Below are 24,963 nucleotides of genomic sequence, written 5' to 3' on the forward strand. Positions count from 1 at the left end.
ATTGTGTCTTTTTTATGTTTGAGTCAAAGGCACACAGATATGGTGCCTACAAACACACAATTTCAAAGATAATATAATGCAATAAACCTTTATTAAGCACCTACACCCTGCAAGACCCTATGCCAGGTGTTAGGGATACAAAAACAAAAGTGGAAAACATTTACTCTCCTCATTGAGAAATAAACATGTACAAAAATAAGTGGATACAAGTACCACTGAAGGAATGACAGCATTAACAACAAAGGAGATCAGCAAGGCTTTCTCTGGGAGGTAGTACCTCAAATGAGCCACAAAGGTAACTTGGCATTCTGAAATGCTAAAATGAACAGGATACAGATTTCCAAAATTTGGAACATAATTAGTTATATTCATTACAAAAAAGCCTTTGATGTCTGATAGAATTAAAAAAGCTTGTATTATTAAGATACAAGAGTTAAATAAAGAAATGCCTAATGTAACAGTATATTCATATTTCTAGAGTAAAAGATATTATTTGAAGACATAAACTTTACCTTAGATACAGACAAATGTTCATATATCCTGAAACTCAGTCAATAAGCATTTACTAAGCACCTACTATGGTGCCAGGCACCATATTAATTTCTGAGAATACAAAGAAAAGCAAAAAACAGTCCTGGTTCTCAAGGGGTTCACAGTATTATGGAGAAGACAATATACTAACAACGTACACACAGGAAAAATTTGGGATAGTCAAAGGGGAAAGGCAGTAAGATTAAGGAAGAATGGGAAAAGCTTCTTGCAGAAGGTGGCACTTTGGCTGAGACTTGAAGGAAGCCAAGGAAGCCAGGAGACAGAGATGAGAAGGGAGAGAATTCAGAGCATGGGGGACAACAGCCAGTGAAAATGCACAGTAAGGAGATGGAATGTTTTGTTTCAGAACCAATAAGGAGGCCACTGGATCAAAGAGTACACAATGAGAAATATATCTCAAGAGTCACCTTCAGTGGAAAAGGGACTGGAGAAGTCTAATAGAAAGGAATTTATATAATTCTACATGAATTTTACCCTAGTGGAATCCCCTCTGCACACTAGCTTATAGAGTAAAATTGTCTAGATAAACTTGACACATAAACAGACCAAGGAAAATCATTTCACTAAGTTAGCAGATTATTACACTTACATAAGGAAGATTCTTCCACATTATAGTTTTTTTCCTGAAGTAGCCATAATACATACAGATGTCTCTGATACTGTTTTGTAAAAGAAAACTACAACTCAAAGCACCTATGAACTTCCTATGAAGTTCTGTTGTGGTATTTTTAATGTCTACCTTTAAAAATACAGGGAGAGTACCATACTAATCAAACTATCAAAGAATTGCTTTATAGAACTAGAAAAAATAATAATAAGCAAAAGGTCAAGAATATCAAGGGAATCAATGAAAAAAATATGTAAAGGAACGGATAAAGCAGTTCCAGACCTCAAACTATACTACAAAGTGGTAATTATCAAAACAATTTGGTACTAGGCTCCACTCAGCAAATTCACTATATACAAACTCAAGACAGCTAAGTGGCTCAGTGGACAGAGCATTAGTCTTGGAATTAGGGAGACTCATCTTCCTGAGTTCCAATCCAACTTCAGACACTTCCTAGTTATGCGACCCTGGGCAAGTCATTTAACCTTGTTTGCCTTAATTCTTCATCTGTAAAATGAGCTGGATAAGGACATGGCAAACCACTCCGGTATTTTTGCCAAGAAAATTCCAAAGGGGGCCACAAAGAGTCAGATGTGACTTAAAATGACTGAACAAGAACACAAACTCAAAAACGAAAAGATACCACCCTATTCTGTTTCCCGATGTTACTACTGTCTCTGCTTCAATCAGACAAGGTATAGTGATGATCTAAGCAGATTACCTTATAGATGTTACAGAATCTTTACATGAGTACTCACTGAAATCTAAGACAATTCAATCTTAAAGAAATGAGACTTAAGTGTATATTTGAGTCTATGTGGATATCTGAGTGTTTTATAATGCCTTTCATATATAAATTGTTACCATTAAGTCAGCTGATTCTTCATTATAATCATCCTGTTTGGTGACATTTGAAAAGGAGCGCAATGCTCCTGTAAGACGAGGTAAGTCCATATCATTCATTCAGTGATCCATATGAGAAGAAATGAAATCTTATTCCAATTCCTAAAACCTGAAACAGACAAAACAAAAAGATACTTCTTTGGTTGTTTCTTCTTTAGTTATTAAGTCACATAAATTCATCTCTACAGGAAAAACAATTGCTGAAATAGCAATTATCACAAATTCATAAAGAATCACCTTCCATCTTTTCAACACAAAGTTATTTAAATGTACCTGTTGTTAATATATTTTATTTGTTATGGGAAAATTATTACTAGTTAAAAATATACATTCTCAACACTCCTTAGAGATATGTGATAGAATTCCTTCAGAATAAGGAAATATTAAAACACTATAATGATAGTCAGAGGGAGAGGGGCTAAATTCACACCAATAGCCTTGCACTCAGGAAAGGCTAACTATCTTTCCTCCTCACCTTTACACATATACCCTTTTCAAGTGGCTCTACATCCTCACAGGGCTCAGTTAGTGAATGATGGAAACTGGATTCTGCATAAGGCAAAAAAGTAGATTCTTTTGTACTGACATCTTTCTCAATGATATATTATCTCTAAAGCTCCTAATGCCACATCCACAACAGTTCTTGTTAACATTGTAGTGATTTAAGAACATGCACATATTGATCATGCTTTCCCACCAGGAAAACTTTAGCATTTTATTTTTTCAAAAGCAATGTTTCTTGTCTTCTGAACAAAAGATTATTACTGTTTTATATACTAATAATAAAAATAAAGCATCCAAAATAGTTTCTGTCTTGAAACAGCTTCATTTTCCTGTGCTGTTAGTTTAAAATGTTCAGACTCATATATTGAGTTCACCTAGAAACATACTTATCTATATCACATTATAGTCTCCACCTTAACCTCCTTCATTGCTTATTTTTTTTAAAAAATCCACAGCCTACACTCACAAGGGCTCCTGACAATAAAAAAAAATGAACAATTTTTACCTTGTCTTTGAAGTCTTATCGATACAACTAGCCAATTTACATTACTCAATTATCTTAAACACATTCAAAGAGATAGTGCCACAATATATTTTGTATTATCTTGTCAAGAATTTAGAAGCAAAACAGAAAAGGAGATAAATGAAATTTCCATTATTTTTATTAAATACCCATATGTAATCTTCTAGAATTTATAGTCATGACATTTCAAGTATCAAAGCTTTTCTCAAGGATGTTTTGCATAAGGCATATTTTATTTTGGATTCACTTACTATTCAGCAAATAATTCCATTCATTTATACCTAAAGAAAAAGGCAAATAGTTTCTCAAGGATTTTTCCTTCTCTAGCAAATGTCTCAAAATGTTTAAAAAATATAAGTAATACCTCTTGGTTTTTACAACATATATACTCTTATCTTTCATCATATATTTAATCAATTATTAAACCAAAGCAACACTGGGACAGTATCATCTAATTTGTCTACCTCAAAGTTTAACACAGTACAGACATTTAATATGTTGACTGAATTATAGAATATTCAAATACTCTGATTTCAACAAAGTTTTTAAATAATCAAGATATTATTAATCATGTTTTCTATATTATAAAACTTCCAAGAACTACTCATTTTTTAACTAAAAAAAAAAATAGGAAAAGGAGAAGTATTTTCCATAGATCAGGGAATATGTGGGTCAAAGAATTTCCCTACTTGTAAAACTTAAATTCATTTAAATAACCTTAGAAAACAGTTTTTTTCCTTCAGAAAACCCTGCAAAGTAACCAAATAAAAAATGAACAAGGTAAAACCACAATAAAGAAATAAAAATAATAGTACCTATTATACAACATCAAAAGGGAAACATTGAAAGAAATGAAGATTAGCTACAAAAATATGATACCCAAATTAATAGACATGAAATAAAAATCTTAATTTCTAAGAGATCTAATTTTTTAAAAATGAAAGTGAATTAGCTGTAAAAGAACTATCTACCCTGGTTCAGATGAATTAATAAATGAATTGTATTAAAATTTTAAAGAATAGGTATATTACACATAAAAAAATATACTCTATCAAACTACTTTCATGAGACAAATACAACTGTAATGATTAAATCAAGGAAGGATAACTCAAAGAAAAATAACTACAGACCAATATTACTAATGAATACTACTAATTCAAAGCCTTGAAATATAAACCTGGCAACAAAAAAATATCAAAGCAAAATAATCCAAAAAATTATTCACCATGACTAAATTAGATTTATACAAAATATACAAGATAACTAATCACATTAAAAAAAGTCAAACTGCATAATTATATCATGAGTAGCAAAAGCCTCTAAACAAAACATAAACTATGAAAAAAAATTCTACAAAGCACAAGCAAAGAAAAGCCATTTAGAATGATAAAAAATTATCTCTATAAACCAAAGGCTAACATTATATGTAATGTGGAAATGTTAGAAACTTTCTGAATAAATACAGGAGTACAGCAAGAATTTCCTTTCTCCAACGTGACATAGTCTTAAAATTTGAGAAGTAACAATCAGGAAAAGAGTAGAGAACTATTCCCATTTGAGTACAACACATATAATAGTTACTTTCAAAATCCCAGAAACTCAAGTAAGAAACTAATTGAGACAAAATAGCTTCTGTAAAGTAGCTGGATGTAAAGGTGAAACTACAAATATTCACAATATATCTATACTAAGTTCTTAATAAATCCTTCCTTTCTTCATTACATAGCAATAAAATTCAAGAAGAAATAATAAAAAGAGAACTATAAACCACAAAAAATATCTCAAAGTCAATATACCAACCAAGCTACACCCAAGATTTACATAGTTAAAACTACAAAACATTTCCAAGCAACAAAGAGTCACTTTTAAAAAAAATACAATAAAAATATCAAACCTATCTAAATTAATTGCAAATTTATTATCAAACTACCAAGTGGCTAGTGAGAGTCAGCCACAAAGCAAAAGTGATGAAAAGACAAAGCGGTAAGGCAACCTATGTGAAATTAATAGCATGCCCAGGCAAGTTCATAGAGGAAAGGTATACTCAGCAAAAATAATCACCAACATTGTTATAGAGTCTTTGCAGAAAAGACGAGAAACAAACAGTGAAAGGATGAAATCTGTCAGGTCAGTCACTTCAGAATCAAGTCAAATTAGAAAAATGGTATATGGAATTCTGCCCCAGATTGGCCTATGGATAAAGAGGAAACTTCAGTTTTTACTTCTATCAATTTGACACATTTCACAAATGACAATATCCTAATTCCCTTACTCACCTCAAAAAAAAAAGGCCAGTTAGAACTCCTTAAATTTCATTTTGCTAATTCACAACTGTGATAAACCCTAAAATAAACCTGACAGTCTCACCTGCTTTCTGAAAGAAATTTAACAGCAGGGGTTAGTAATGAGGTCACATATTAGTGAGATAACATTACTTTTACACAATATGACACAGAACATTTAAAAAGGCTCCAAGTATCTCATCAAAATAATTAAAAATAAATTATACTTGTCAAGATAATGGAGTGAAGTACATTTTTTGATACATAAATTTTGATTGTATCTTCTTCCTCAAGTTAACTTTTCCTACAACATTATCGTGCTCATTACAACAAAATCAGTGTCCTCATTTGAAAGAATTTTTACTAAATTCTGTGGGCCAACAAAAGATAACACTAATGCTGAAGTGAATGTTCAAAGTTGTACTTGTGTACACTTCTGCAAAGACTAGTACAGAAGACCCTTAAAAGCTTAGCCATAGCTTTTAAATAACTAACAAAAGGGTGGGAAAATGCTTACACATTAGGACCTAAAGAGACTAAGTCCCTTACAAACACCCCAGTAAAGCTCTAAAAATGAGATAAAAAGAACAGTGATAAAGAAAGTCAAAAAGAATCACCTATAAACTACTCAATCTAGACAAGGAATATGCAAAATGACTGTCAGAATCCTGTAGAAGTCCTCAACAAAGATAAGCCAATGCAGAAGGAAGACAAGTCCACAGCAGCCCAATCCCACAGAAGGAAACAGGCCCAGACAGGCACCGAGCATACTAGAAGTTAGGCCTTGAGAAGCATCCTGCACAGGGAAGCCATGGAACCCTGGCCATGTGCATTTAGGGTTAATATATTTGCAAAATTTTATGCAAACTTCATGTGAGGATGGATCCTAACAGATGATTATAATTAGAACAGTAACAATGAGTGGCATTCTATAAACATAGATCATTTTTCATTTCTCTTCTTTCAAATTATCAATACTGCTTAGAACCATTAAGTGATCAATTATATTTCAACTAGCTTTTCCTACCTTATTGTCAGTTTCAATCAAATACCTACTAACCCAGAGCAATACATGAAATACTCATTTTCAGAAAACATGAGGTTATGCAATTATTATAATGAATAAAGCAAAGTTCTTCATTTTTTTTCCACATCTGGGTGGAAGTGATGATAATCCATAGACTAGGTCCTAAAGAGGGTGGAGATGGGGAGACATGATTTAGAGTACAGTGAAAGGGTTAGCTATGCAAAGAGGATGATCTCATTCTGGATACTTTTTCCTCTGTGGTTTTTCATAACCCTCCTCTATCCCGTTTCTTCTCTTACTTATCGGATCATTCTTTTTCATCATTTCATTATTTTTGCTGGATCTTCATCTGTATCTCATTCTGTAATTGTGTCTTGGAAATTTCTCTCTATACTTTCATTTTTGGTGACCTCATCAGCTTCCATGGATTCAGTTATAAAGCAGATGACTCCTCGATTTTATATCCAGCAAGTCTCTGTTTTGAGCTCAAGTTCCATGTAACCAATTACCTGCTTAACATTATGAATGGGAGTTTCCCTTAGGAATCTCAAAACTCAGCATGTTCAAAATGGAGAACTCATTATCTTTCTGTCTAAATCTGCTCTTCTTCCTAACTTTTCTGTTTCAATTGAGAGTACTGTCATACTACCAGTCACCCAGATTTGCAGAGAGTCATCCTGGACTCCATCTTAACCTTCACCCCACATATTCATTCAGTTGCCAGATTTTACATTTCGGCCTTCACAGTATCTCTTCAGTCTGTTCTTTTTCTCCACTCAGGCTCAGCATTCGAATTCATTAGCTCTTGCCTTGACTATTTCAAGAACCTACTAATTGGGCTCTTTACATAAAGTCACTTTATTTCTCTAAACTGTCCTCCATTTAGCTGCCCAGTGACAATGCCTTCCCTTCTGAATATGACCTCCTTAAGAGCTGGAACTTAAGTCCCAGGACTGTGTTTTTTGCCTATCTTGGTATCAACAGCACTTAGCACAATAAAGGCTTGTTGAATGACATCCTCCACTGCTTTTAAATAGTGTAGGGTGCCTCCTAAGAGCCTTCTCTATAAAAGTAGATATGTAATTGTCAAGTTCAGTATGTGTCAGAGATGGAGACTTAAACCCAAATAGCCCTGACTCAGATGTCCATGATGCCAAGTTGCCTTTCATCACATCACAATACTATGTAAAGCATTGACAACCAAAAAAAAAAAAATCCACAATCACACTAACAATCTAAATGACACTAAACCAGTGCTGAAGGCCTGCTAATGTATTTATGTTGCACTGACCCAAACTTGAAGTGAAAATTTTTTCCATAATCTAATACTTGAAAAGACTTATCTTGAGTCTACATAAAGTGTGATAAAGAGATGTGGCTGAGAAATGAATGTATTGTCAATATTTATATTTAGCCAGACTTTAATATTAAAAGAACTCACTCATCTAGCTGGTTATCCACTGACATATTTACTACTTCCTGACAGAAGTAGGTCAAGTCTAGCACTAATTTCAGGATCATACGCAGGTGGAGCATTTTTGTGTTTTCTTCATCTAACACTAGTTAAGAATACATACTGACAATTTAATATCACAAAAAGAACCTTATTTTGGCCAACTATAGGTCAATGAGTTTAGGTCAAGTTTCCTACCTCAAAAAACAGCCTAAGTTAAAATTAAGGCTCCAGGAAGAAGAGTAAGTGCTCCAACAAATGGGAGCAAAAAAGGAGATAAAAAGGTATCTGTAAGTTCAGATTATGTCTAGGAGTCTTTAACCTGGGGTCCATGAACTAGATTTAGGGATCAATGAACTTGGATGGAAAAAACAAAATTATTTTCACTAATCTCTACCTAATATTTGGCATTTCTTCAATTATTTCAAAGCATTATTGTGAGGAGGCCATAGGCTTAACCAAACTGACAACGGAGTCCATAACATGGAAAGAGGTTAAGAACTCTGGTCTAAATAATAACTAACAATTACATGGTTTTGTAAGGCTTTCTTTACATACAGAATCCCAATGGAGCCCTACAATGTCCAAGTGAAGTATTACAGGCCTTACCATCATTCTTGGCTTACAGAGGAGGAAACAAAGGATCAGAGGAAGTGACTTGTTAGTGGTCACAGATCTACTAAGAGTTAGGGATAGGCTGTGAATCTAGGTCCAATTACAAGTCCAGTCCTTTATCATACTGTTAATCTAAAAAAGAATTGTTCTGGTGTAGTATCACGAATATTTGTCCCAATCACTGAGCATAACAGGAACAATATAGTAGTGCAGAGCAGGGAGAAAAAAGATATTATCAGTACAGAAGTAATTTCTGAGTACCTTTAAAATCAGAAATGTGCTTTTCATTTTCATGAAATCTGGTGGTAGTATCTTCAACGCAACATAATCTTAGAGTAAAATAGGTCAGTCTTCTTTCAAGTGAAACTACGATGTCTACTGTGAAATGAACATGTGAGCGCATATATATACCACACATAGCATCAGAAGCTCAGCACTGTGCCCAACAAATAGGCGCTTAATTAATACTTATTATTATTGCTGTTTAGCTCTTATTGGAAATAAATCAATAGATGGCTCGTTAGTTTCATTTCAAGAGGGTGCCAAGAAAGAGGAAAACCTGGTTAAACGGGATGTCATTTAAAACGAAGTTCATTAGTTTCCCTCCTCACCAGTATAGAAACTCCACTGCGGCAGTATTCCGATTCCGTACTTAAAACAAACCTACTCATCTTTTTTTAACTTTTAAGTTCCCTAGAAAGCTGTTCTTAGGTCCTGTACTTTCTTCACTAATACCTACCCACGCATTCTTTACTTGACACCTATACCAGAAAACAGACCCTTCCGACCCAGGCGCAACGAACGTAAATAGGCAAACTGCAGGAAAGGAAAAAGTAACCAGTTTCTTTTTCGAACAGAAACGCCACTGAAAACCATCCAAACACACACTTGGAGTAAAAACTCCCCTAACTGCACAAGTCTGGGGCGGACACACCTTGGGTGCTGAGTGCCACCAGGCCCCACAGCGCCCCTCGCCCCTCCTCCCTGCCCGGCTCTCCTAACCTTCCAGAAGTTCGGGGAGAATGGTGGTGACCATTCTCTAGGGGAGCCCGGCGGGGGGCGGGAAGGCGGGGAAGGGTCGACTGACAGCTCAAGCTCCGGGCTGAGCTCTGAGGGCGAGCCTGGGCTCAGAAGTGAAGGCGACACACCGGCAAGGTTTGAGTCCGGCCTCTCTGGACCGCCGCCGAACCCAACTTCCTGGTTTCGCTGCCCTCCCTCCGCACCTCCCGGCCAGCCGAGGCTCCCACGTTTCCCTTAGCTCCGTCTCTTACCTTCCTCGCTTTCGTCTCTATACTTTGCCCGTCCAAGTCGATCTCCACGTCTGGCGGGGAGGACAAACGGCAGTCCGACTGCCTAGATCGGGAGGAACCCCGGGACTCGGCCTCTCCTTAGTCACTCAGCCAGACGGCCGGCGGAGGTACTACCGACGCCCGCGCAGACGTACAAACTAACTGACTGACCGACCCACACTAAGAAGGGTAGAGGAAGGGTAGGAGGGCGCCGGGGCCCAGGAGAAATACTCCAAAGCCGGCACGGCGTACGCATCGACGTGTCAGCGTCGGCACGTCGACTCGCACGTTCGGTCCGAGTCGGGCTTGCGGCCTCCGAACCCGGGTTCGTGTGCGGAGGAAGTGGGAGGAGGGAAGAATAGAGGAGGAGGAAAAGTTGTCCGGAGGGTGGGGGTGGGGTGGAGTGAGGTGTTTCGTGGGAGGAAGAACGCGCGCGTCTCCCGGGGGCCGCGTATGTACGCGTGCGCGCACGCCTTTTGAGCGTCGGGAACGGCTGGGGAGGGTTTTGTGGCTTGTGCGCTTGCGTATATGTTTCTCTTCTGTTCTGCCCTGGCTCGCTCTCGCCTCCTTCTCTCACTTATTCCTCTTGCTCTGCAGGTCGATCCCCTGTGCGGGTGGAGCCAAGCGCCCGAGGGACTAACTCGCTGTCTGTGCCCTCAAGGAGCTTCCAGTCTCCTAACTTTTTCTCTCTGAACTTCCCCTGCCCCCTCCTTATAATTTTTAAACCTTAAAGCACTCGACATGAGTTATTCTTCTTAATCCTGAGGGATTCTTATACCAATAAGAGTTGCTTTAAATCTGTGGTCCTCTTTTCGGAATGTGGTCTCCAAGGATCCGCGAGGTCAAAACTTTTCGTAACAATACCTAGACTTTATTTGCATATTAAATCACTGCCATTTTCCAACTACTTGTGAAGCTGGATTTCCTTCATATATTTCAATCAAAATAAGCAGTAGATGGAATGCAGAAGCAAGTAAGAGAATCCAGTTTCTATTAAGGCCTGGCCCAAGGAGTTTTGTCCCTGGCTGACCCAAAGACTCCCTACCACCAGATATCCATTCCTCTGACAACTCCCTTACTGTCTGCTATACTCCCTACACTTTCCCATCCATAGCTCTCAAAGACACCTGGACCCCGATATTATCTAATTAGCATCCTGGGCATTCCTTTCCCATGCCCCTTTTCCATATAAACCCCAGCACTATCTTCAGTCTCTTGCAGGTTCCATAAGGACCCTTGCCCGCTTTTGCTAAAGGGTTACAATAAACCTTTAGCCACTTAACTAAGAGAAGGCTGGAGTGTGTGAATTCATTCCAGGCAACTCTGCCTTGGCATTCTTGGGGTCCCAGCACCCCCAGACCTCGTCATATAGTCACGTAGATAATAAACATTAAAGGTGAGATTTGAATCTACATCCTTCGACTCCAGAGCTGGTGGCTGTTCTAGGTTTACATAACTTAAAGTTATACAATTACTAAGTATCAGAGCTAGGAGTTGAAGTTAGGTCATAGATTAAAAGTTGTAAAGGACCTTAAAGGGTCTTCTGTTCTAAACCCCCCTCCGCCTGAGGAAACTCAAACCCAAAGACAAACATTTATAGCTGAAAGAGATCTCAGAAGTCATGTAGTCATCCCTTTATTTTATAGATGAGGAAACAAGCCAGTGTGGATAAACTACTTATTTAGGTTACACAGGTAGTAGGTGGCAGACCCAGGGCTTGGAGCCAAGTTCTCTGATACCAAGGTCAGCATTCTTTTCCCATCATAATACTCTATGACTTGTTTAACACAGAGATTTGCATTTGAACCCAGGTTCTCTGACTCCATATTTAGTGTGGTTTTGTTTTGTTTTTTTTGTCTCATCATCCCAGTCTGCCTGTCCCTTCTCAGACTCCTTCCCTCAGGCTTCAATTCATATAGTTTTTATGCAACACAAGGCTATGTTAAATGATCTGAATAAATTAAGCATCTTTACCCCAATATTTGTATGTGTGTGAGACCTGTTTGTTTTTTCAACATATAATTCCCAGGAGTTATCCTTTGTGGCCCTGTAGAGTATCTATTTAAAGGACCCTTTTAAAGCCTTTGTTCAAAATTGCCTAGGCAGCTTCACTATAATGGTGAGCGTCAGCATATGAGAGAAAATGGTACAGACAATGCCAATGAAGTTGGTTTGTCAGTTTTATTGCTTCTTAAAACCTGTCTGACCATGTCAATCCCCTGTTCAAAAAGCTTCAGTGAGATCCAGCCATTCTGGAGAGCAACTTGGAACTATGCCCAAAGAGCAACCAAACTGTGCATACCCTTTGCTCCACCAATATCACTAGTAGGCAGGCCATCACCAGTCGTCTTGATCTATATGTAGTCACTGGACCCAGATGGCTCTGGAGGAGAAAGTAAGGGTGACTTTGCACAGCCCTCCCTCACTCATCCAATTCACTTGCAAGTCATGGCATCATCTTCCTGATGTCATGGATTTCTTTTAGAACAAAGGACAAACCACAACCTGTGAGTGGTCTGACCTGCCCACTGGGGACCCAACTGGTCAATTCCAGTCGGGCAACAGAGTTCTCTCTCTCCCTTTCCCTCTATCTCTCTCTCCCTCTCCCTCTCCTCTCCTTTCTTCACATGGGGTATTATGCCCTTACCTGAGGATGCTCTGCCCAGAGGAAGGTAAATTTTGATGGCTGAAACTTGTCATGTTATACTGGGGTTTACTGGCTACATTCTTTCATAAAGACCATGCCTTTATGGATCTGATTGATTGGACAACAATGGGTCCCTGCCCAAGCACTACTTAATAGTTATTTTTTGAGTCCCAGAGGACTCAGAGTGAATGTAAATAGTCATTGTTTCTCTTTTGACCAGAAACCCCGAGGGTCTTCTCCTCCTAGTTTGTTTATATGTTTTTTAATTAAAGAGACCATCCCTTGGATCATTCTTAAAGAGCCCTAATCACTGAATGGGGGTTGCTTCACTTAAAGTGAGCACTCTGAAAAGATCTTACCTTAAAAAGGCCAAGATCTCCCAAAGGATCCTAGGCCGTCTCCAGTCATCTTGATCTATATCTGGCCACTGGACCCAGATGGCTCTGGAGGAGAAAGTGAGGCTGGTGACTTTGCACAGCCCTCCCTTACTAAAATCCAATTCACTCACAAGTCATGGTGTCATCTTCCTGATGTCATGGTCCTCTTCAAGAACTAAGGACAAACCACAAGCACTACTAGATCTGTATCCCAAAGAGATCATCAAAAAAGGGAAAAAGAGCCACATGTACAAAAATATTTATAGCGGTTCTTTTTGTGGTGGTCAAGAATTAGAAATTCAGGGGATGCCCATCAATTGGGGAATGGCTGAACAAGTTGTGTTATATGAATGTAATGGAATACTATTGTGCTATAAGAAATGACGAGCAGGATGATTTCAGAAAAACCTGGAAAGACTTATATGAACAAATGCTGAGTGAACCGAGCAGAACCAGGAGAACGTTATACACAGAAACAGCAACATTGTACGATGATTAACTATGATAGACTTAGCTCTTTTCAACAATACAATGATCCAAGACAATTCCAAAAGACAGTTTGATGGAAACCACATCTGATGAGGATGAGATCTAGACCCCAAAAAGGAAAAAGCCTGGACTTTCCTACATGGCCAAATTGGGGTTTGCCTGAGGCTATAATCACATCAACTAACCTTTCATTGTGGCTATACCCAATCTCCCAATTCTCTGTTACCCTTAACCTATTGTAGCCCTACCTCCCTATGGCCTAATGCCACTTCCCACACTTAATCCTATCTAGGGTCCATTCTCCCTTGGCCTCTTGGTCCAGGTCCCTGGAGTTCTCTTACTTCATAGACTACTTGGCCACTCCTAGATCCCTCTCATAGTCTTTCTGTATATAAGGTCCATCTTGTCTCCATTAAGATGCTCAGATTCTTAAAATCTACCTACTGCTCAGATTCTTAAAATCTAGCCAATAGCTCACTAATGTTCAGACTCCTTAAAAGTCCATCCAATAGGACAGATGTTCTAATAAACCTTGTCTTTGGCTGAAAGGCTTGGGTCAAATTCTTTTGGGCAGGACCCGTGTATTGTGATTTTGGGGTCCCAGCACCCTGAAACCCCTAAACCTCAACATATCCAGAGAAAGAACTGTGGAGCTATGGAGTTTGAATGCAGATTAAAACATACTATTTTCTTTTTAGTTTTTTTTTATTTCTTGTGGTTTTTCCATTTTGTTCTGATTCTTTCACAACATGACTAATGTGGAAATGTGTTTAACATGATTTCGCATGTATAACAAATCAAATTGCTTGCTATCTTGGGGAGTGGGGAGAGAAGGGAAAGAGGGAGAAAAAATTGGAACTCAAAATTTTACAAAAATGAATGATGAAAACTATCTTTACATGTAATTGGAAAAAAAATAAAATACTATTAAGGGAAAAAAGATTTTTTTAAAAAGCTTCAGTGACCTATTCTCTGATTCAAAAGACACATTCTTCTATCTGACATTAAAAACCCTCCTCAACCTAGCTCCCACCTACCTTTCCTATCATTTCATATTACTCCCTTTCATGTGCCACCAATAGGCTATCCCCCAGGCCTAGCACAATACTGTGAAGACAGACATTTAATAAACACTCTTCATTTTGCCTAAAGAGAGGCATCATGGAGTGGGCCTGGAAGACCTGAGTTCAAGTCCTGTCAGGAATCAATGAAAAAAAAAATGAAGGAAGGTGGCCTAGCCATACCAGATCTCACATTTTATTATAAAATGGTAATTATGAAAATAATCTAGTACTGGCTAAATAGAGGGGTGAATCAGCAGAATAGATTAGGTACACAATACATTTTAGTAAATGCCTGTAGTAATTTAGTGTTTAATAAACCCAAAGATCCAAGTTTTGGGGACAAAAATGCTAGGAAAACTGAAAAGCAGTATGGCAGAAACTAGGTATAGAGCAACATTTCACACTGCAAACCAAGATAAAGTAAAAATGGGTACATGATTAGCACATAAACGGTGATACCATAAGCAAATTAGGAGTGCAAGGAATAATTTGCCTGTTAGATCTATGGATAAGAGAAGATTTTAGAACCAAACAACATATGGAGAGGATTACAAAATATAAAATGGATAATTTTGCTTACATAATATTAAAAAGTTTTTGCAAAAGCAAAACCAATGCAACTAAAATTAGAAGGAAAGAAGAAAACAGGAAATTTTTACAAGTATCTCTGATAAAAGCCTCATTTCTCAAATATATAGAAAACTGAGTCAAATTTATAAGAATACAAGTCATTCTCCAAATTGATAAACGGTCAAAGGATATGAACAGGCAGTTTTCAGACAAAAAAATCAAAGCTATCTATAGCCACATGAAAAAATGCTCTAAATTACTATTAAGTAGAGAAATGCAAATTAAAACAACTCTGAAGTACCTTCTCGCATTTATCAGATGGGCTAATGTGACAAAAAAGGAAAATGATAAATATTGGAAGGGGTGTGGGAAAACTGGGATACCAATGCACTATTGATGGAATTGTGAACTGATCTAACCATTCTGAAAAGCAATTTGGAACTATGCTGTACAAGTTGAGGTTTATGATTGTAGTAGAATATTGTTGTGCTATAAGAAATGCCAAGCAGGATGATTTCAGGAAAACCTTGAAAGATTTATATGAACTCATACAAAGTAAAGTGAGCAGAATCAAGAGAACATTGTACATAGTAAAAGTGATATTGTATGATGAAGAACTGTGAATGACACAGCTATTCTCAGTAATGCAATGATCCAAGACAATCCCAAAGGACTCATGATGAAGCATCCTATCCATGTCTAGAGAAAGAACTGATGTTGGAATACAAACTGAAGCATCCTATTCTTTCTTTCTTCCTTCCTTTCTTTTTCTTTTTTTGTTCGTCTTCTCACACAAAATGGCTAATATGGAAATGTTTTACATGATTGCACATGTATAACCTACATCAGATTACTGACCATCTCAGGGTGAGGGCAGAGGACAGAGCAGGGATAGCATTTGGAACTCAAAACTTAAAAAAAAAAAACCAGAACATTGAATGTTAAAAATTGTTCTTACATGTAATTGGGGGAAAAAATAAAATGTTATTTCAAAAAATACATCATCATCATCAACAAGCATTTATGAAGCCTTTACTGTTATGCCAGGCACAGTGCTAAGGGACAGGGATACAAAAAAAGACAAAAACATAGTCTCTATGCTGATTGTGTGTCCCTGGGCAAATCATTTAACTTTTCTATGCTCTAGGCAGAAAATGCACAGGTTCAGTCTCTATTCCTCATCCTATCTCCAATGCCTAACAAAATGCCCTGCACATATTAGGTGTGTAATAAGTGTTGGACTCCTGAAGCATGTTATGGTGGAAAGAGTATTGGATTTGAAGTCCTAAGTACTGGATTTGAATACATCTTCTCATGCTTACTATCTGTGTCACCTTGTACAAGTCATTTATCTTCTTTAGACCTCAGTTTCCTAATTATAAAATGAGGTATTTGGACTAGATTAAGGTTCCTGTCAGCTCTAAATTTATCATCTTGTAATCTCTTAAAAATTAGTGGAGATGTGAAATACATATATACCCTAAAATACACCGCCCTCAAGGAAACATTCCTTATGGAAGACTAAAGTAACTTAAGCTATTGGATTGAGGTTAACTTTTTTTTTTAATTCACATTTATTACAAGATGTCTCCCAGACTTATGAGTGGTGGAAATCTCAAAGCTGATTTCTAATTTGAGCCACATTATCCCATAAAAACAATGTTATTCTTGGTAGTAGACTAGAACCTAGCCCCAGCAGAGTAAGAAGTAAAGATGAATAAATAATGATTTCTTTAGCTGGTGAGTCTGTTGGTCACAACATAGGATTAATGAATGGCTAAAGGTCAAAGTGCAGTCTTGGCCACTGAAAATAGCAGCATACAATCATAGGATTTAGAGATGGAAATGGCCTTTGATATCAAATTTTCAAATCCTTCCTTTTCAACATTTTACATATAAGAAAACTAAGATTCAAGGAAGTGAGTACACAGGAACAGGTAATATTAACAATCACTGACAATGGATGTTACAGGAAAAATTGCTATTAATTATCTTAAGTTAAATGGCTTTTCCTAGGACATAACAAGATGTTACACACTACAGTCATATGTACAAATAAAACAAGACTAAGTAAGAACCTATGATTTATACCTGCATTATTTGTAGATATAAAAGCTGTAATTAAAGCAGTGTTTCTCATACTATTCCTGAATGAAAGCATGAAACATCATTTATGAAGTACTTATTATATACCAAGCACTGTGCTAAGTATTGGAATACACATAGAGAACTGAGACAATCCCTGATCTCAAGGAGCTTACACTCTAATTAGGAAAACACATAAAGGTATTATAATAAGTTAGGCCTAACTCACGCAGGGCTGGAATCTAGTATCTCAGGCTCAAAATTGGAATGAAATGATATACTTGTAGTCTATCTAACAGTTAGAAAAAATGAGGTTAGCTATAGAATGGAAAGGATATTCAACGAGCATTGTCTTGATTCAGTTGAATTTCGTTTCCTTTCCTCTGTGTTGCGCATGATGGTACTCAGTCAGAAGCCTGAGTGAGCAGCTGGAGGTCCTTGTGCCTCTGAACCTTTTTTGTGATTAGGTAGCTATGAAGCTACTCCCAACTACGAGAGTCATAGTCCTCTGAACCAATTTAGTCTTAAGGACAGTTTCCAGGTCTTTTAAGGTACAGCTAGCCCAGAGTATGTACTAAGGTAGACAGTAAAACTCAGTGGTACTCCACTTTATGGGAGAGATTGTAGTTGGTGACTCACTACTTATTGAAGTGTTTATGCCCCACAGGGCCCTGCCTCACAACCATTGAAAAAAAGGAGATTCTGGTAGAATCTAAGCAGGAGGTGAGGCATCCTCTGGGCTGCAGGTATATGGTGGGTAGCAAGGTATTGGGAAAAAGGAGTATTTAAAATTCTTAGCTATTATGAATATAAGCTGCTATTTTCTTTTTTTTTTTTCCTAGACAGTTAAATGACTTGCCCAGGGTTACACAGCTAGTGTCAAGTGTCTGGTCTGAGATGGGATTTGAACTCAGGTCCTCCTGACTTCAGGGCTGGTGCCCTATCCACTGCACCACCTAGCTACCGCCGATGTTTTCTAATATACTCTTTGTTTCCCCTTTCAATAACAGAGCATACAGTCTCATTAGTGAGATCACTGAGTCAAAGGTTATAAACAATTTTGCAGCTCTTATGAAATGCTATATTACTTTCCAAAAAAGACTATAACGATATGTAAGTCTAGTTGTGGGCTGAATCCTCCATAGCATCACCAACACTGAATTTTAATGTTTTGAACTAGCTTTGCTAATTTAAATGGATTTAGAATTGATTACTCAGAATTGTTTTCAACTGAATTTATCTGACCAATAGAGAGTTGTACAGTTTTTCAGGTGGTAAATGACAGTTTCAAGAGCTTGGTGGCAGTTCTTGAGGGGAATGGATTTTTAAAACTTATTCTAATTCTTTATTGATTTGAGTTGTAACATTTTTATCAGAACTATTTATAGACTAAATTTTTATAGATCTGGTTCTTTCCCTTTTATTTTGGTTTCTTTGAATTTTGGTTATATAAACCCTTTTTAAATTTTTTATAATCAAATCTATCTATTTTGTTGGCTATTATTTGTTCTTCTATTTGCTGAACAGATAATACTCTTACTCCTCTCCATAGCTGCAATATAGCATTCAGTTTTTTTCTAATTTTTAAAAAAATTATTTCTTTAAAAACTTAGAAGATTTGGAATTCATTGTGTACTATGGGAGATATAGATTTAATCTGATAAAGCCTTGGTATAGTTTTAAACTATTAAAGCTTAAAATTTCACTAATACTTTTGGGATATAATGTATTAATAATTTGCCATGCTATTATCCAAGTTTCCTAAAATTCCTTATTGAATGACTTCCTTCTCCAATGTTTTATGACTTTAAATTTATCAAACATCAATCTATTGTATGCTTCTGATATTAATTCTAGATTATCTATCAATTTCAATTTTTTTTTTATCCTTGTGTGGAGATAACTCTTGAGTCCTGAAGACCGTACCAGAAAGTCAGTCAGGTTCTACCACATTGGAAAGGCTTTGAGTATGAATCTGGCCATAAACTATGTCTGCTTTCTCAGGTCCAGCCTCCTTAGCTAAGCATAGAGCTCATGTTCACCACTAGGTGAACTACCACTAGGCTAGCAATTAGGTGACAAATTCCTTGGCCATAAAAACCTTTGAAACAAATAAAAAATGTAAAATTTCCCTTAGTCCAGTGGGATCCCCTGGTGTTTATGCAGGGATGGTTATAGCAGGTAGAAATGAGAGCAAAAAGTAATAAAAATCACAAGGTTTTCAGACCTTCTATAAATGTCAACCTTTTGCTATTCTAAATGTTTTAAATGATATTGCAAATAACAAATACATTATTATTCACACATAAGTCTGGGTAATACTTTTCTATCAATATACTCAGTATCTTTGGGGTACACTACACTTACAGGAACCTGTCAGGAAAGCACACGAGGGAATAAACCCACTGGGGGGGAGGGGTAAACATAATTCTGGACTTGGGACTTTGATGTCACTGATTTAATCAGTAACATCTACCATAAGCTGCTTTCCTTCTAACTGCTTCTAACTAACTCCAGCTGTGCAAATCCTCTTTTATTCTGTATTCTAATGTAACATTTATAAGCTCTTTCAATTTACCATCTCCCTTAAAAGAGTATTGAAAAGTGTTAATTTGGATAGTGGTTCCCTTAAAGCCAAAACACTGAAAAATTCATGCAGCTGGCTAATGCAGTTATTCATTTACCAGGATGAAATGTAATATAACCAAATTGTAGCAAACAGAGAGCGCAGCAAAATAGTTCAGGTTGACTCTGGGTAAAGCAAATCAAGCCTAGCTCTTGTTTTTGTTTTTTTGTTTTTTGTTTTTTTTTGGGTCCTTTCCTCTTGGTAGGGAGATACCAATGCTAGATACTTAAGTACCTACCTTGTTAGGTAGACAGTGTTAGCAAGAGATTTTGAGCGAAGTGACACGCCTTTTGGCTTGGTGGAAGAAAAAACAGGAAAGATCAAAGACAGAAAGAGAAGATAAGAATGGCTATCAAAGTAGAGAGAATCTTGTTTCATGTCTGATCTAGTCTTGCATATGCTTTGATATCCTACTAATGTAATCAGTGATATAGGGCAGGGCTTCTTAAACTTTTTCCATTTGCCCCTTTTTGCCTGAGAAATTTTTATGTGACCCAGAGTGTATGGGTATATAAAATAGATATACAAATCAAACATTTACAGATAATAAATCATAAAGATTATTTATTTTAATTATTTAATTTATTATATATTATATATAGTTATTTATTTAATAATTATTATTTTAAAACAATTCTTTGGTATACATGTAATTTTACCATTTATTAAAGCTGAAAGCAACTTTGCATACTAATGAGATGGATATGCTTATTTATTTTTATATAAAGAATTAAATCTTGGCAGAATATTTGATACTGCATGATGCAGAGCATCTTCAAAGTTTTTCAGAGTTGATTGATATTTTGATTTTATAATTGTCAGCGCTAATAACACCACTTTGCTTAAATATGTAGTACAAAATGGCAAAAGTATGTTTAGGGCCATTTCAGAAATTGTTGGAAATTCTGTCCTAATCCCAAGCCAAAATTCATTTAACCATTTTTTAGGAAACTCAAGTTTTAAACCTGTGTTGCTTGATAACTTGGTAAATTCTTCTTGAGCTTTTAATGGCAGAGAACTGACATTTTTTAAAATTTCAATTTCAATTTAAAATTTCAATTGAGTATAGTTTATGAACACAACTTAGTTTTTTAGAATCAAAATTTAAAGGGAAGTATTTTTGAAACTATGTCTCCAGGCACTTCAGATGATCAATTATAACTTTTACAATTAAATCTTTGGGAAGGTTAGTTTCAATTGCGAAATCATTCGTAACTGTAAACATTTCTAAAGAACCATTTTCTACTTTATTCCACCATATGTTAACTCTTTTTAGTAAAACTTTCAATTTTATTTTTTTAACATAAATATGATACAAATTCTCCCTTGAAGTGACCTGCTTAAATAATTGAATTTTTTAAAAATACCTGACAAATAACACACTTTGAAAGCCATATCATAAGTCATTATGAAAAAAATTAACAAAATCAGATTTCTGTTCAATCAAAAATATAACAATTTCATATTTCAATTTTAATAACCTATTTAAACTTTGCACTCTTGAGAGGCACCTTACCTTTGTATGTAGTAATAAGCTCTTGTAACCAGAGTCCATGTCTTTCCAAAGGCTTGAAAACAAAGAACTGTTAAGGGCACAGCTTTTAATGAAATTAATGATTTTCATAGTATCGTGAAGCACAACATCTAACTCTGGTGATTTTTTTTGGTTATGAGTGCCTCTTGATGGCTCATGCAGTGAGTAAAAGTGATATGTTCATTGCCACCAGCTTTAACTTTTGTTACAAATCCAACATTCTCAACCATCATTACTCCAGCACTGTCTGTACAGATTCTGATGCAATTTTTCCACTGGAAAACCTTCATTTGTGAAAAATTCATTGACTTTAAGATATATATCTTCCCCTTTTGTGTGCCTTTCAAAAGAGTGACAAAACAATAATTCCTCACGTATGCTTCCTTCATAAACATATCTTACATAAAGTAACAGCTATACCATGTTAGAAATACCAGTTGTTTCATCTAACTGAATTGCAAGCTTTGGGCTGCCCTTAAGCCTAGTGATAAGCTGCTGGAATTGGTCATTACTAATTTCAGAAATTCTTTTGGAAACAGTCTCATTCATTAAAGGGATTTTACAAATTTCATCCCCATACTTTTTCCCATGAACTATTTCTGACATTTTAATAGCAGCAGGTAACCCAAGATCTTCTCCTATCATGTGGGGCTTTTTAGTTTTTGCAATTAAGTAAAAAGTTTCATAAAATTCAAGTAAATACTTTCTGTTGATAGTAACAAATTTCTCAAGACATTGTTTTTCTTTATTTGAAAATTTTAAAAGTTGTTCGAAATATTCTTTTGATTTATTGCAGTACACTGCATGCTTGGTATTAACATGTCATTTTAGTTTGGCTGGTTTCATGCTCTCAGCAGCCTAAACTTCATTATAAATTAAGCAAAGAAGTTCTTCCACTCCATCATCATAATTAAAAATAAATCCAGATTGCAAAAATGGCTGGATATGTTTTCTTTTTCTTGTCAATTTAGGTGTACTACAACCTGGTAGTGAAGACTTTGCTGTATTGTAATCAGCATTTTTACCTCTTCATCTAAATTTAGCAGCTTATCCATAACTGAAAAATATTTTTGTCCTAAAATATAAATAAAAATTGCTAATAATTTCTCAAATAAATACTAGCTTTATTGTATGAAATTACATTTGCTTGTGCTTAATTTAAAAAATTGATGTTCACACTTACACATACAGTGGTGATGGAGAAATATTATTAAGGGTGTTTTGTCTTTACTTGCTGCAGTTAAACACTTATGTTTCTGTAAAAGAAGGAGAAAACAGCAATTTTAAAAATCAAACATTCTAACACAATACAATTCAAAGATATACTAATATGATACTTACATGCTGGGGAATGATGGTAGGAAAATATTGGAAGTCTTTACTTTCCATAATTAAACTATTATGTTTCTATGAGAGCAGCAAACTTTGTATGTACAATAAAAACACTGCAATTCATAATGCACAATAGTCTTGAATATGAGCCGAGGTGTTTCTGGCATCATTCATTGGCATTGCATGGTGTGATGGCATGCACAGTGAGAAGTCTGTGTGTTCTTTGTTCAGAACCAAGGCTACAGTGAAGTTGTGTGGTGCAACACGGGCAAGCACTGCCAGAAACACCTTGGATTCATTATGTGTTTGATTTTGAATTAATTTTTGGTCACTGCACATTCAGAAACCTTTCCCTGTTGCCAAATTTTTCTCTAACTCCACATTCAGTTATGTGACCCCATATGGGGTCACAACCTGCAGTTTATGAAGCACTGATAGAGGAACATGTAAAAGATAAGAAAAATATTTATATATATGTAAACTTGCAAAGAAGTATATATGAATATATGTGTATATAGGGACAACTAAGTGGCACAGTGGATAAAGTCCTGGGCCTGGAGTCAGGAAGACCTGAGTTCAAATCGGGTCTTAGACACTTACTAGCTGGGTGACACTGGGCAAGTCACTTAACCCTGCTTGCCTCAGTTTTCTCATCTATAAAATAAGCTGGAGAAGAAAATGGCAAACCATTCCAGTATCTTTGCCAAGAAAACCCCAAATGGGGTCATAAAGAGATGTGCATGACTGAGAACAACTGAACAACAAAAGAGAGACAGACAGGCAGACAGACAGACAGAGACACAGAGAGAGATCTTTATGTAATGGGGGTACTCATATATAATATATGGTCCTGAGTATAATAATAATTAGGTTCAGGTTCAATCTTGAAACAGAATTAAGCACTAACAAGTCACTGAACAGTTGAAATGAGATTTATTTTTGCTCTAACACATCAAAGATATGCAACAAGGGTACAATGGTACTTAGTTTCTTGCAGAAACATCTGGTCAATAGGGCAAGGTATGGTGACTTGTATGATGCTTCCTATACAGAAATTAATGTCTATTTGAACTCCTTTAACCACTTCAGCAACTTGGTGGAAAAGGCTCACCTACCCTTTCTTCCCTCAGGGCAGGGAGTCACTTTACTCCTTCCAGCAATCTTTTCCTCACTTTTAATCTGCTTTCATTCTCCTATCTCGTGGTTCAGATCTCAACAAAGAGGGAAGAGAAGAGAACTAGCATTTATTAAGTATCTGCTATGTGTCAGGCACTAGGCTAAGCACATTACAAATATTACCTCATTTGATTCTCACAACAACCCTGAGAGGTAGGTGCTGTTATAATACATATTTTACAGTTAGGGAAACTGAAGCAGACAGAGGTTAAGTGACAGTAAATGTCTGAGGCTTCCAGTGCTCTATCCATTGAGATACCTAAATGACTAGAACCTCAGAGACCATAGGTGAGTTCCTGGCAGCTGTCTGTCAGCTCCCACCCCTTTCAGGAGAGATCTCTTCAGTGGTATGGTAAACAGCTAAATTAGCTACCCATTGGTTTTTGTTGCAAGGTTTCTAAAAGCCGAAATCTCTGTCTCTAGTTGTGGTGTGTGATGATACAATTCACCTTAAGTCTTATTTTTCAGTCCAATTTCTACAGGATAGTAAACAACAGGCAGGAAATATTGAACGTGGCACTTTCTTTATACCCAGCTGGGCAGCCTCCTCCAGTCCCCAGTGTGCTAATAGTTCTGCGTAAGAAGGAGCCTGCTCTCACCTCATAGAGAAGAGTATCCACACATGATCAGAAGGGTTTTTGCTACTGGGTATGCAATGGCTCACCATTAGATATCCAGCTTACTATGCTCTTCTCCCAACTCAACCATGATGTGAGACATCAGGCCATCTCATCTCTTCTCAGTTACCAACCACACCAAAGTTAGGGGTGAGCCAATTACCTTCAGGTTCAATGTTGGGATCAAACCAGACACTCACAAGTCATTGAGCAGTCAACAAAAGGAAGTTTGCTTTGCTTTGCCCTAGCAAGTATATGTAACAATGATAGTGTCACTTAGGTTCTCTTGATGTGGAAACTATATGGAAACTAATCTGGTCAGCAAAGAAAGGTATAGCAATTCATGTGGTCTTCAAACATCTGCCAAATCTGAAGGGCACTAAATCTACATGGGCAGGACTTTTTTTGGTCCTGAGGTGACCAGGAAGCTGTGTCAAGGGAGACATGGGCCAATCAGGTCCCAAAGATAGCTTTGTTGACTTTTAATTCATGTTGCAGGGAAACTGGGATGCTAGTGCTATCACAAGTGGAGATCAAAGTTTGGTGCTTGGAGAACTCTCAGATAATTGACCAGCCACAGCAATACCAAAGCCAAAAAGCACAGTGTCAATCAGCAACTGCAGCTCCATTTCTCCAGTCTTCTCCCACTCTGAGGATTTTCTTTTTGGCTCACTTTTCTTCAATAGTTTCT

The 24,963-nt window shown here is 36.7% G+C and overlaps 1 protein-coding gene across 2 annotated transcripts in view; it reads right to left on the reverse strand.

Annotated features, from left to right (window-relative positions):
* The window catches only part of ASCC3 (activating signal cointegrator 1 complex subunit 3), a 366,855-nt gene extending 356,824 nt beyond the window's left edge, over positions 1-10,031 (reverse strand). The window contains exons 1-2 of one of the 2 annotated variants that reach the window (XM_027855178.1): positions 9,738-10,031; positions 2,024-2,171 (exon numbers count right to left, since the gene is read on the reverse strand). In XM_027855178.1, coding sequence (XP_027710979.1) covers positions 2,024-2,122 — 99 coding nt within the window. In that variant the 5' untranslated portion in view covers positions 2,123-2,171; positions 9,738-10,031. Of the gene's footprint in view, positions 1-2,023; positions 2,172-9,468; positions 9,628-9,737 lie in introns of those variants that run through there. The other variant, XM_027855187.1, reaches the window with a different exon arrangement.
* Between the last annotated feature and the right edge of the window lie 14,932 nt (positions 10,032-24,963).

Source organism: Vombatus ursinus, unplaced genomic scaffold (genome assembly GCF_900497805.2).
Source record: "Vombatus ursinus unplaced genomic scaffold, bare-nosed wombat genome assembly UNPS02000582.1, whole genome shotgun sequence".
Classification (NCBI taxonomy): domain Eukaryota; kingdom Metazoa; phylum Chordata; class Mammalia; order Diprotodontia; family Vombatidae; genus Vombatus; species Vombatus ursinus.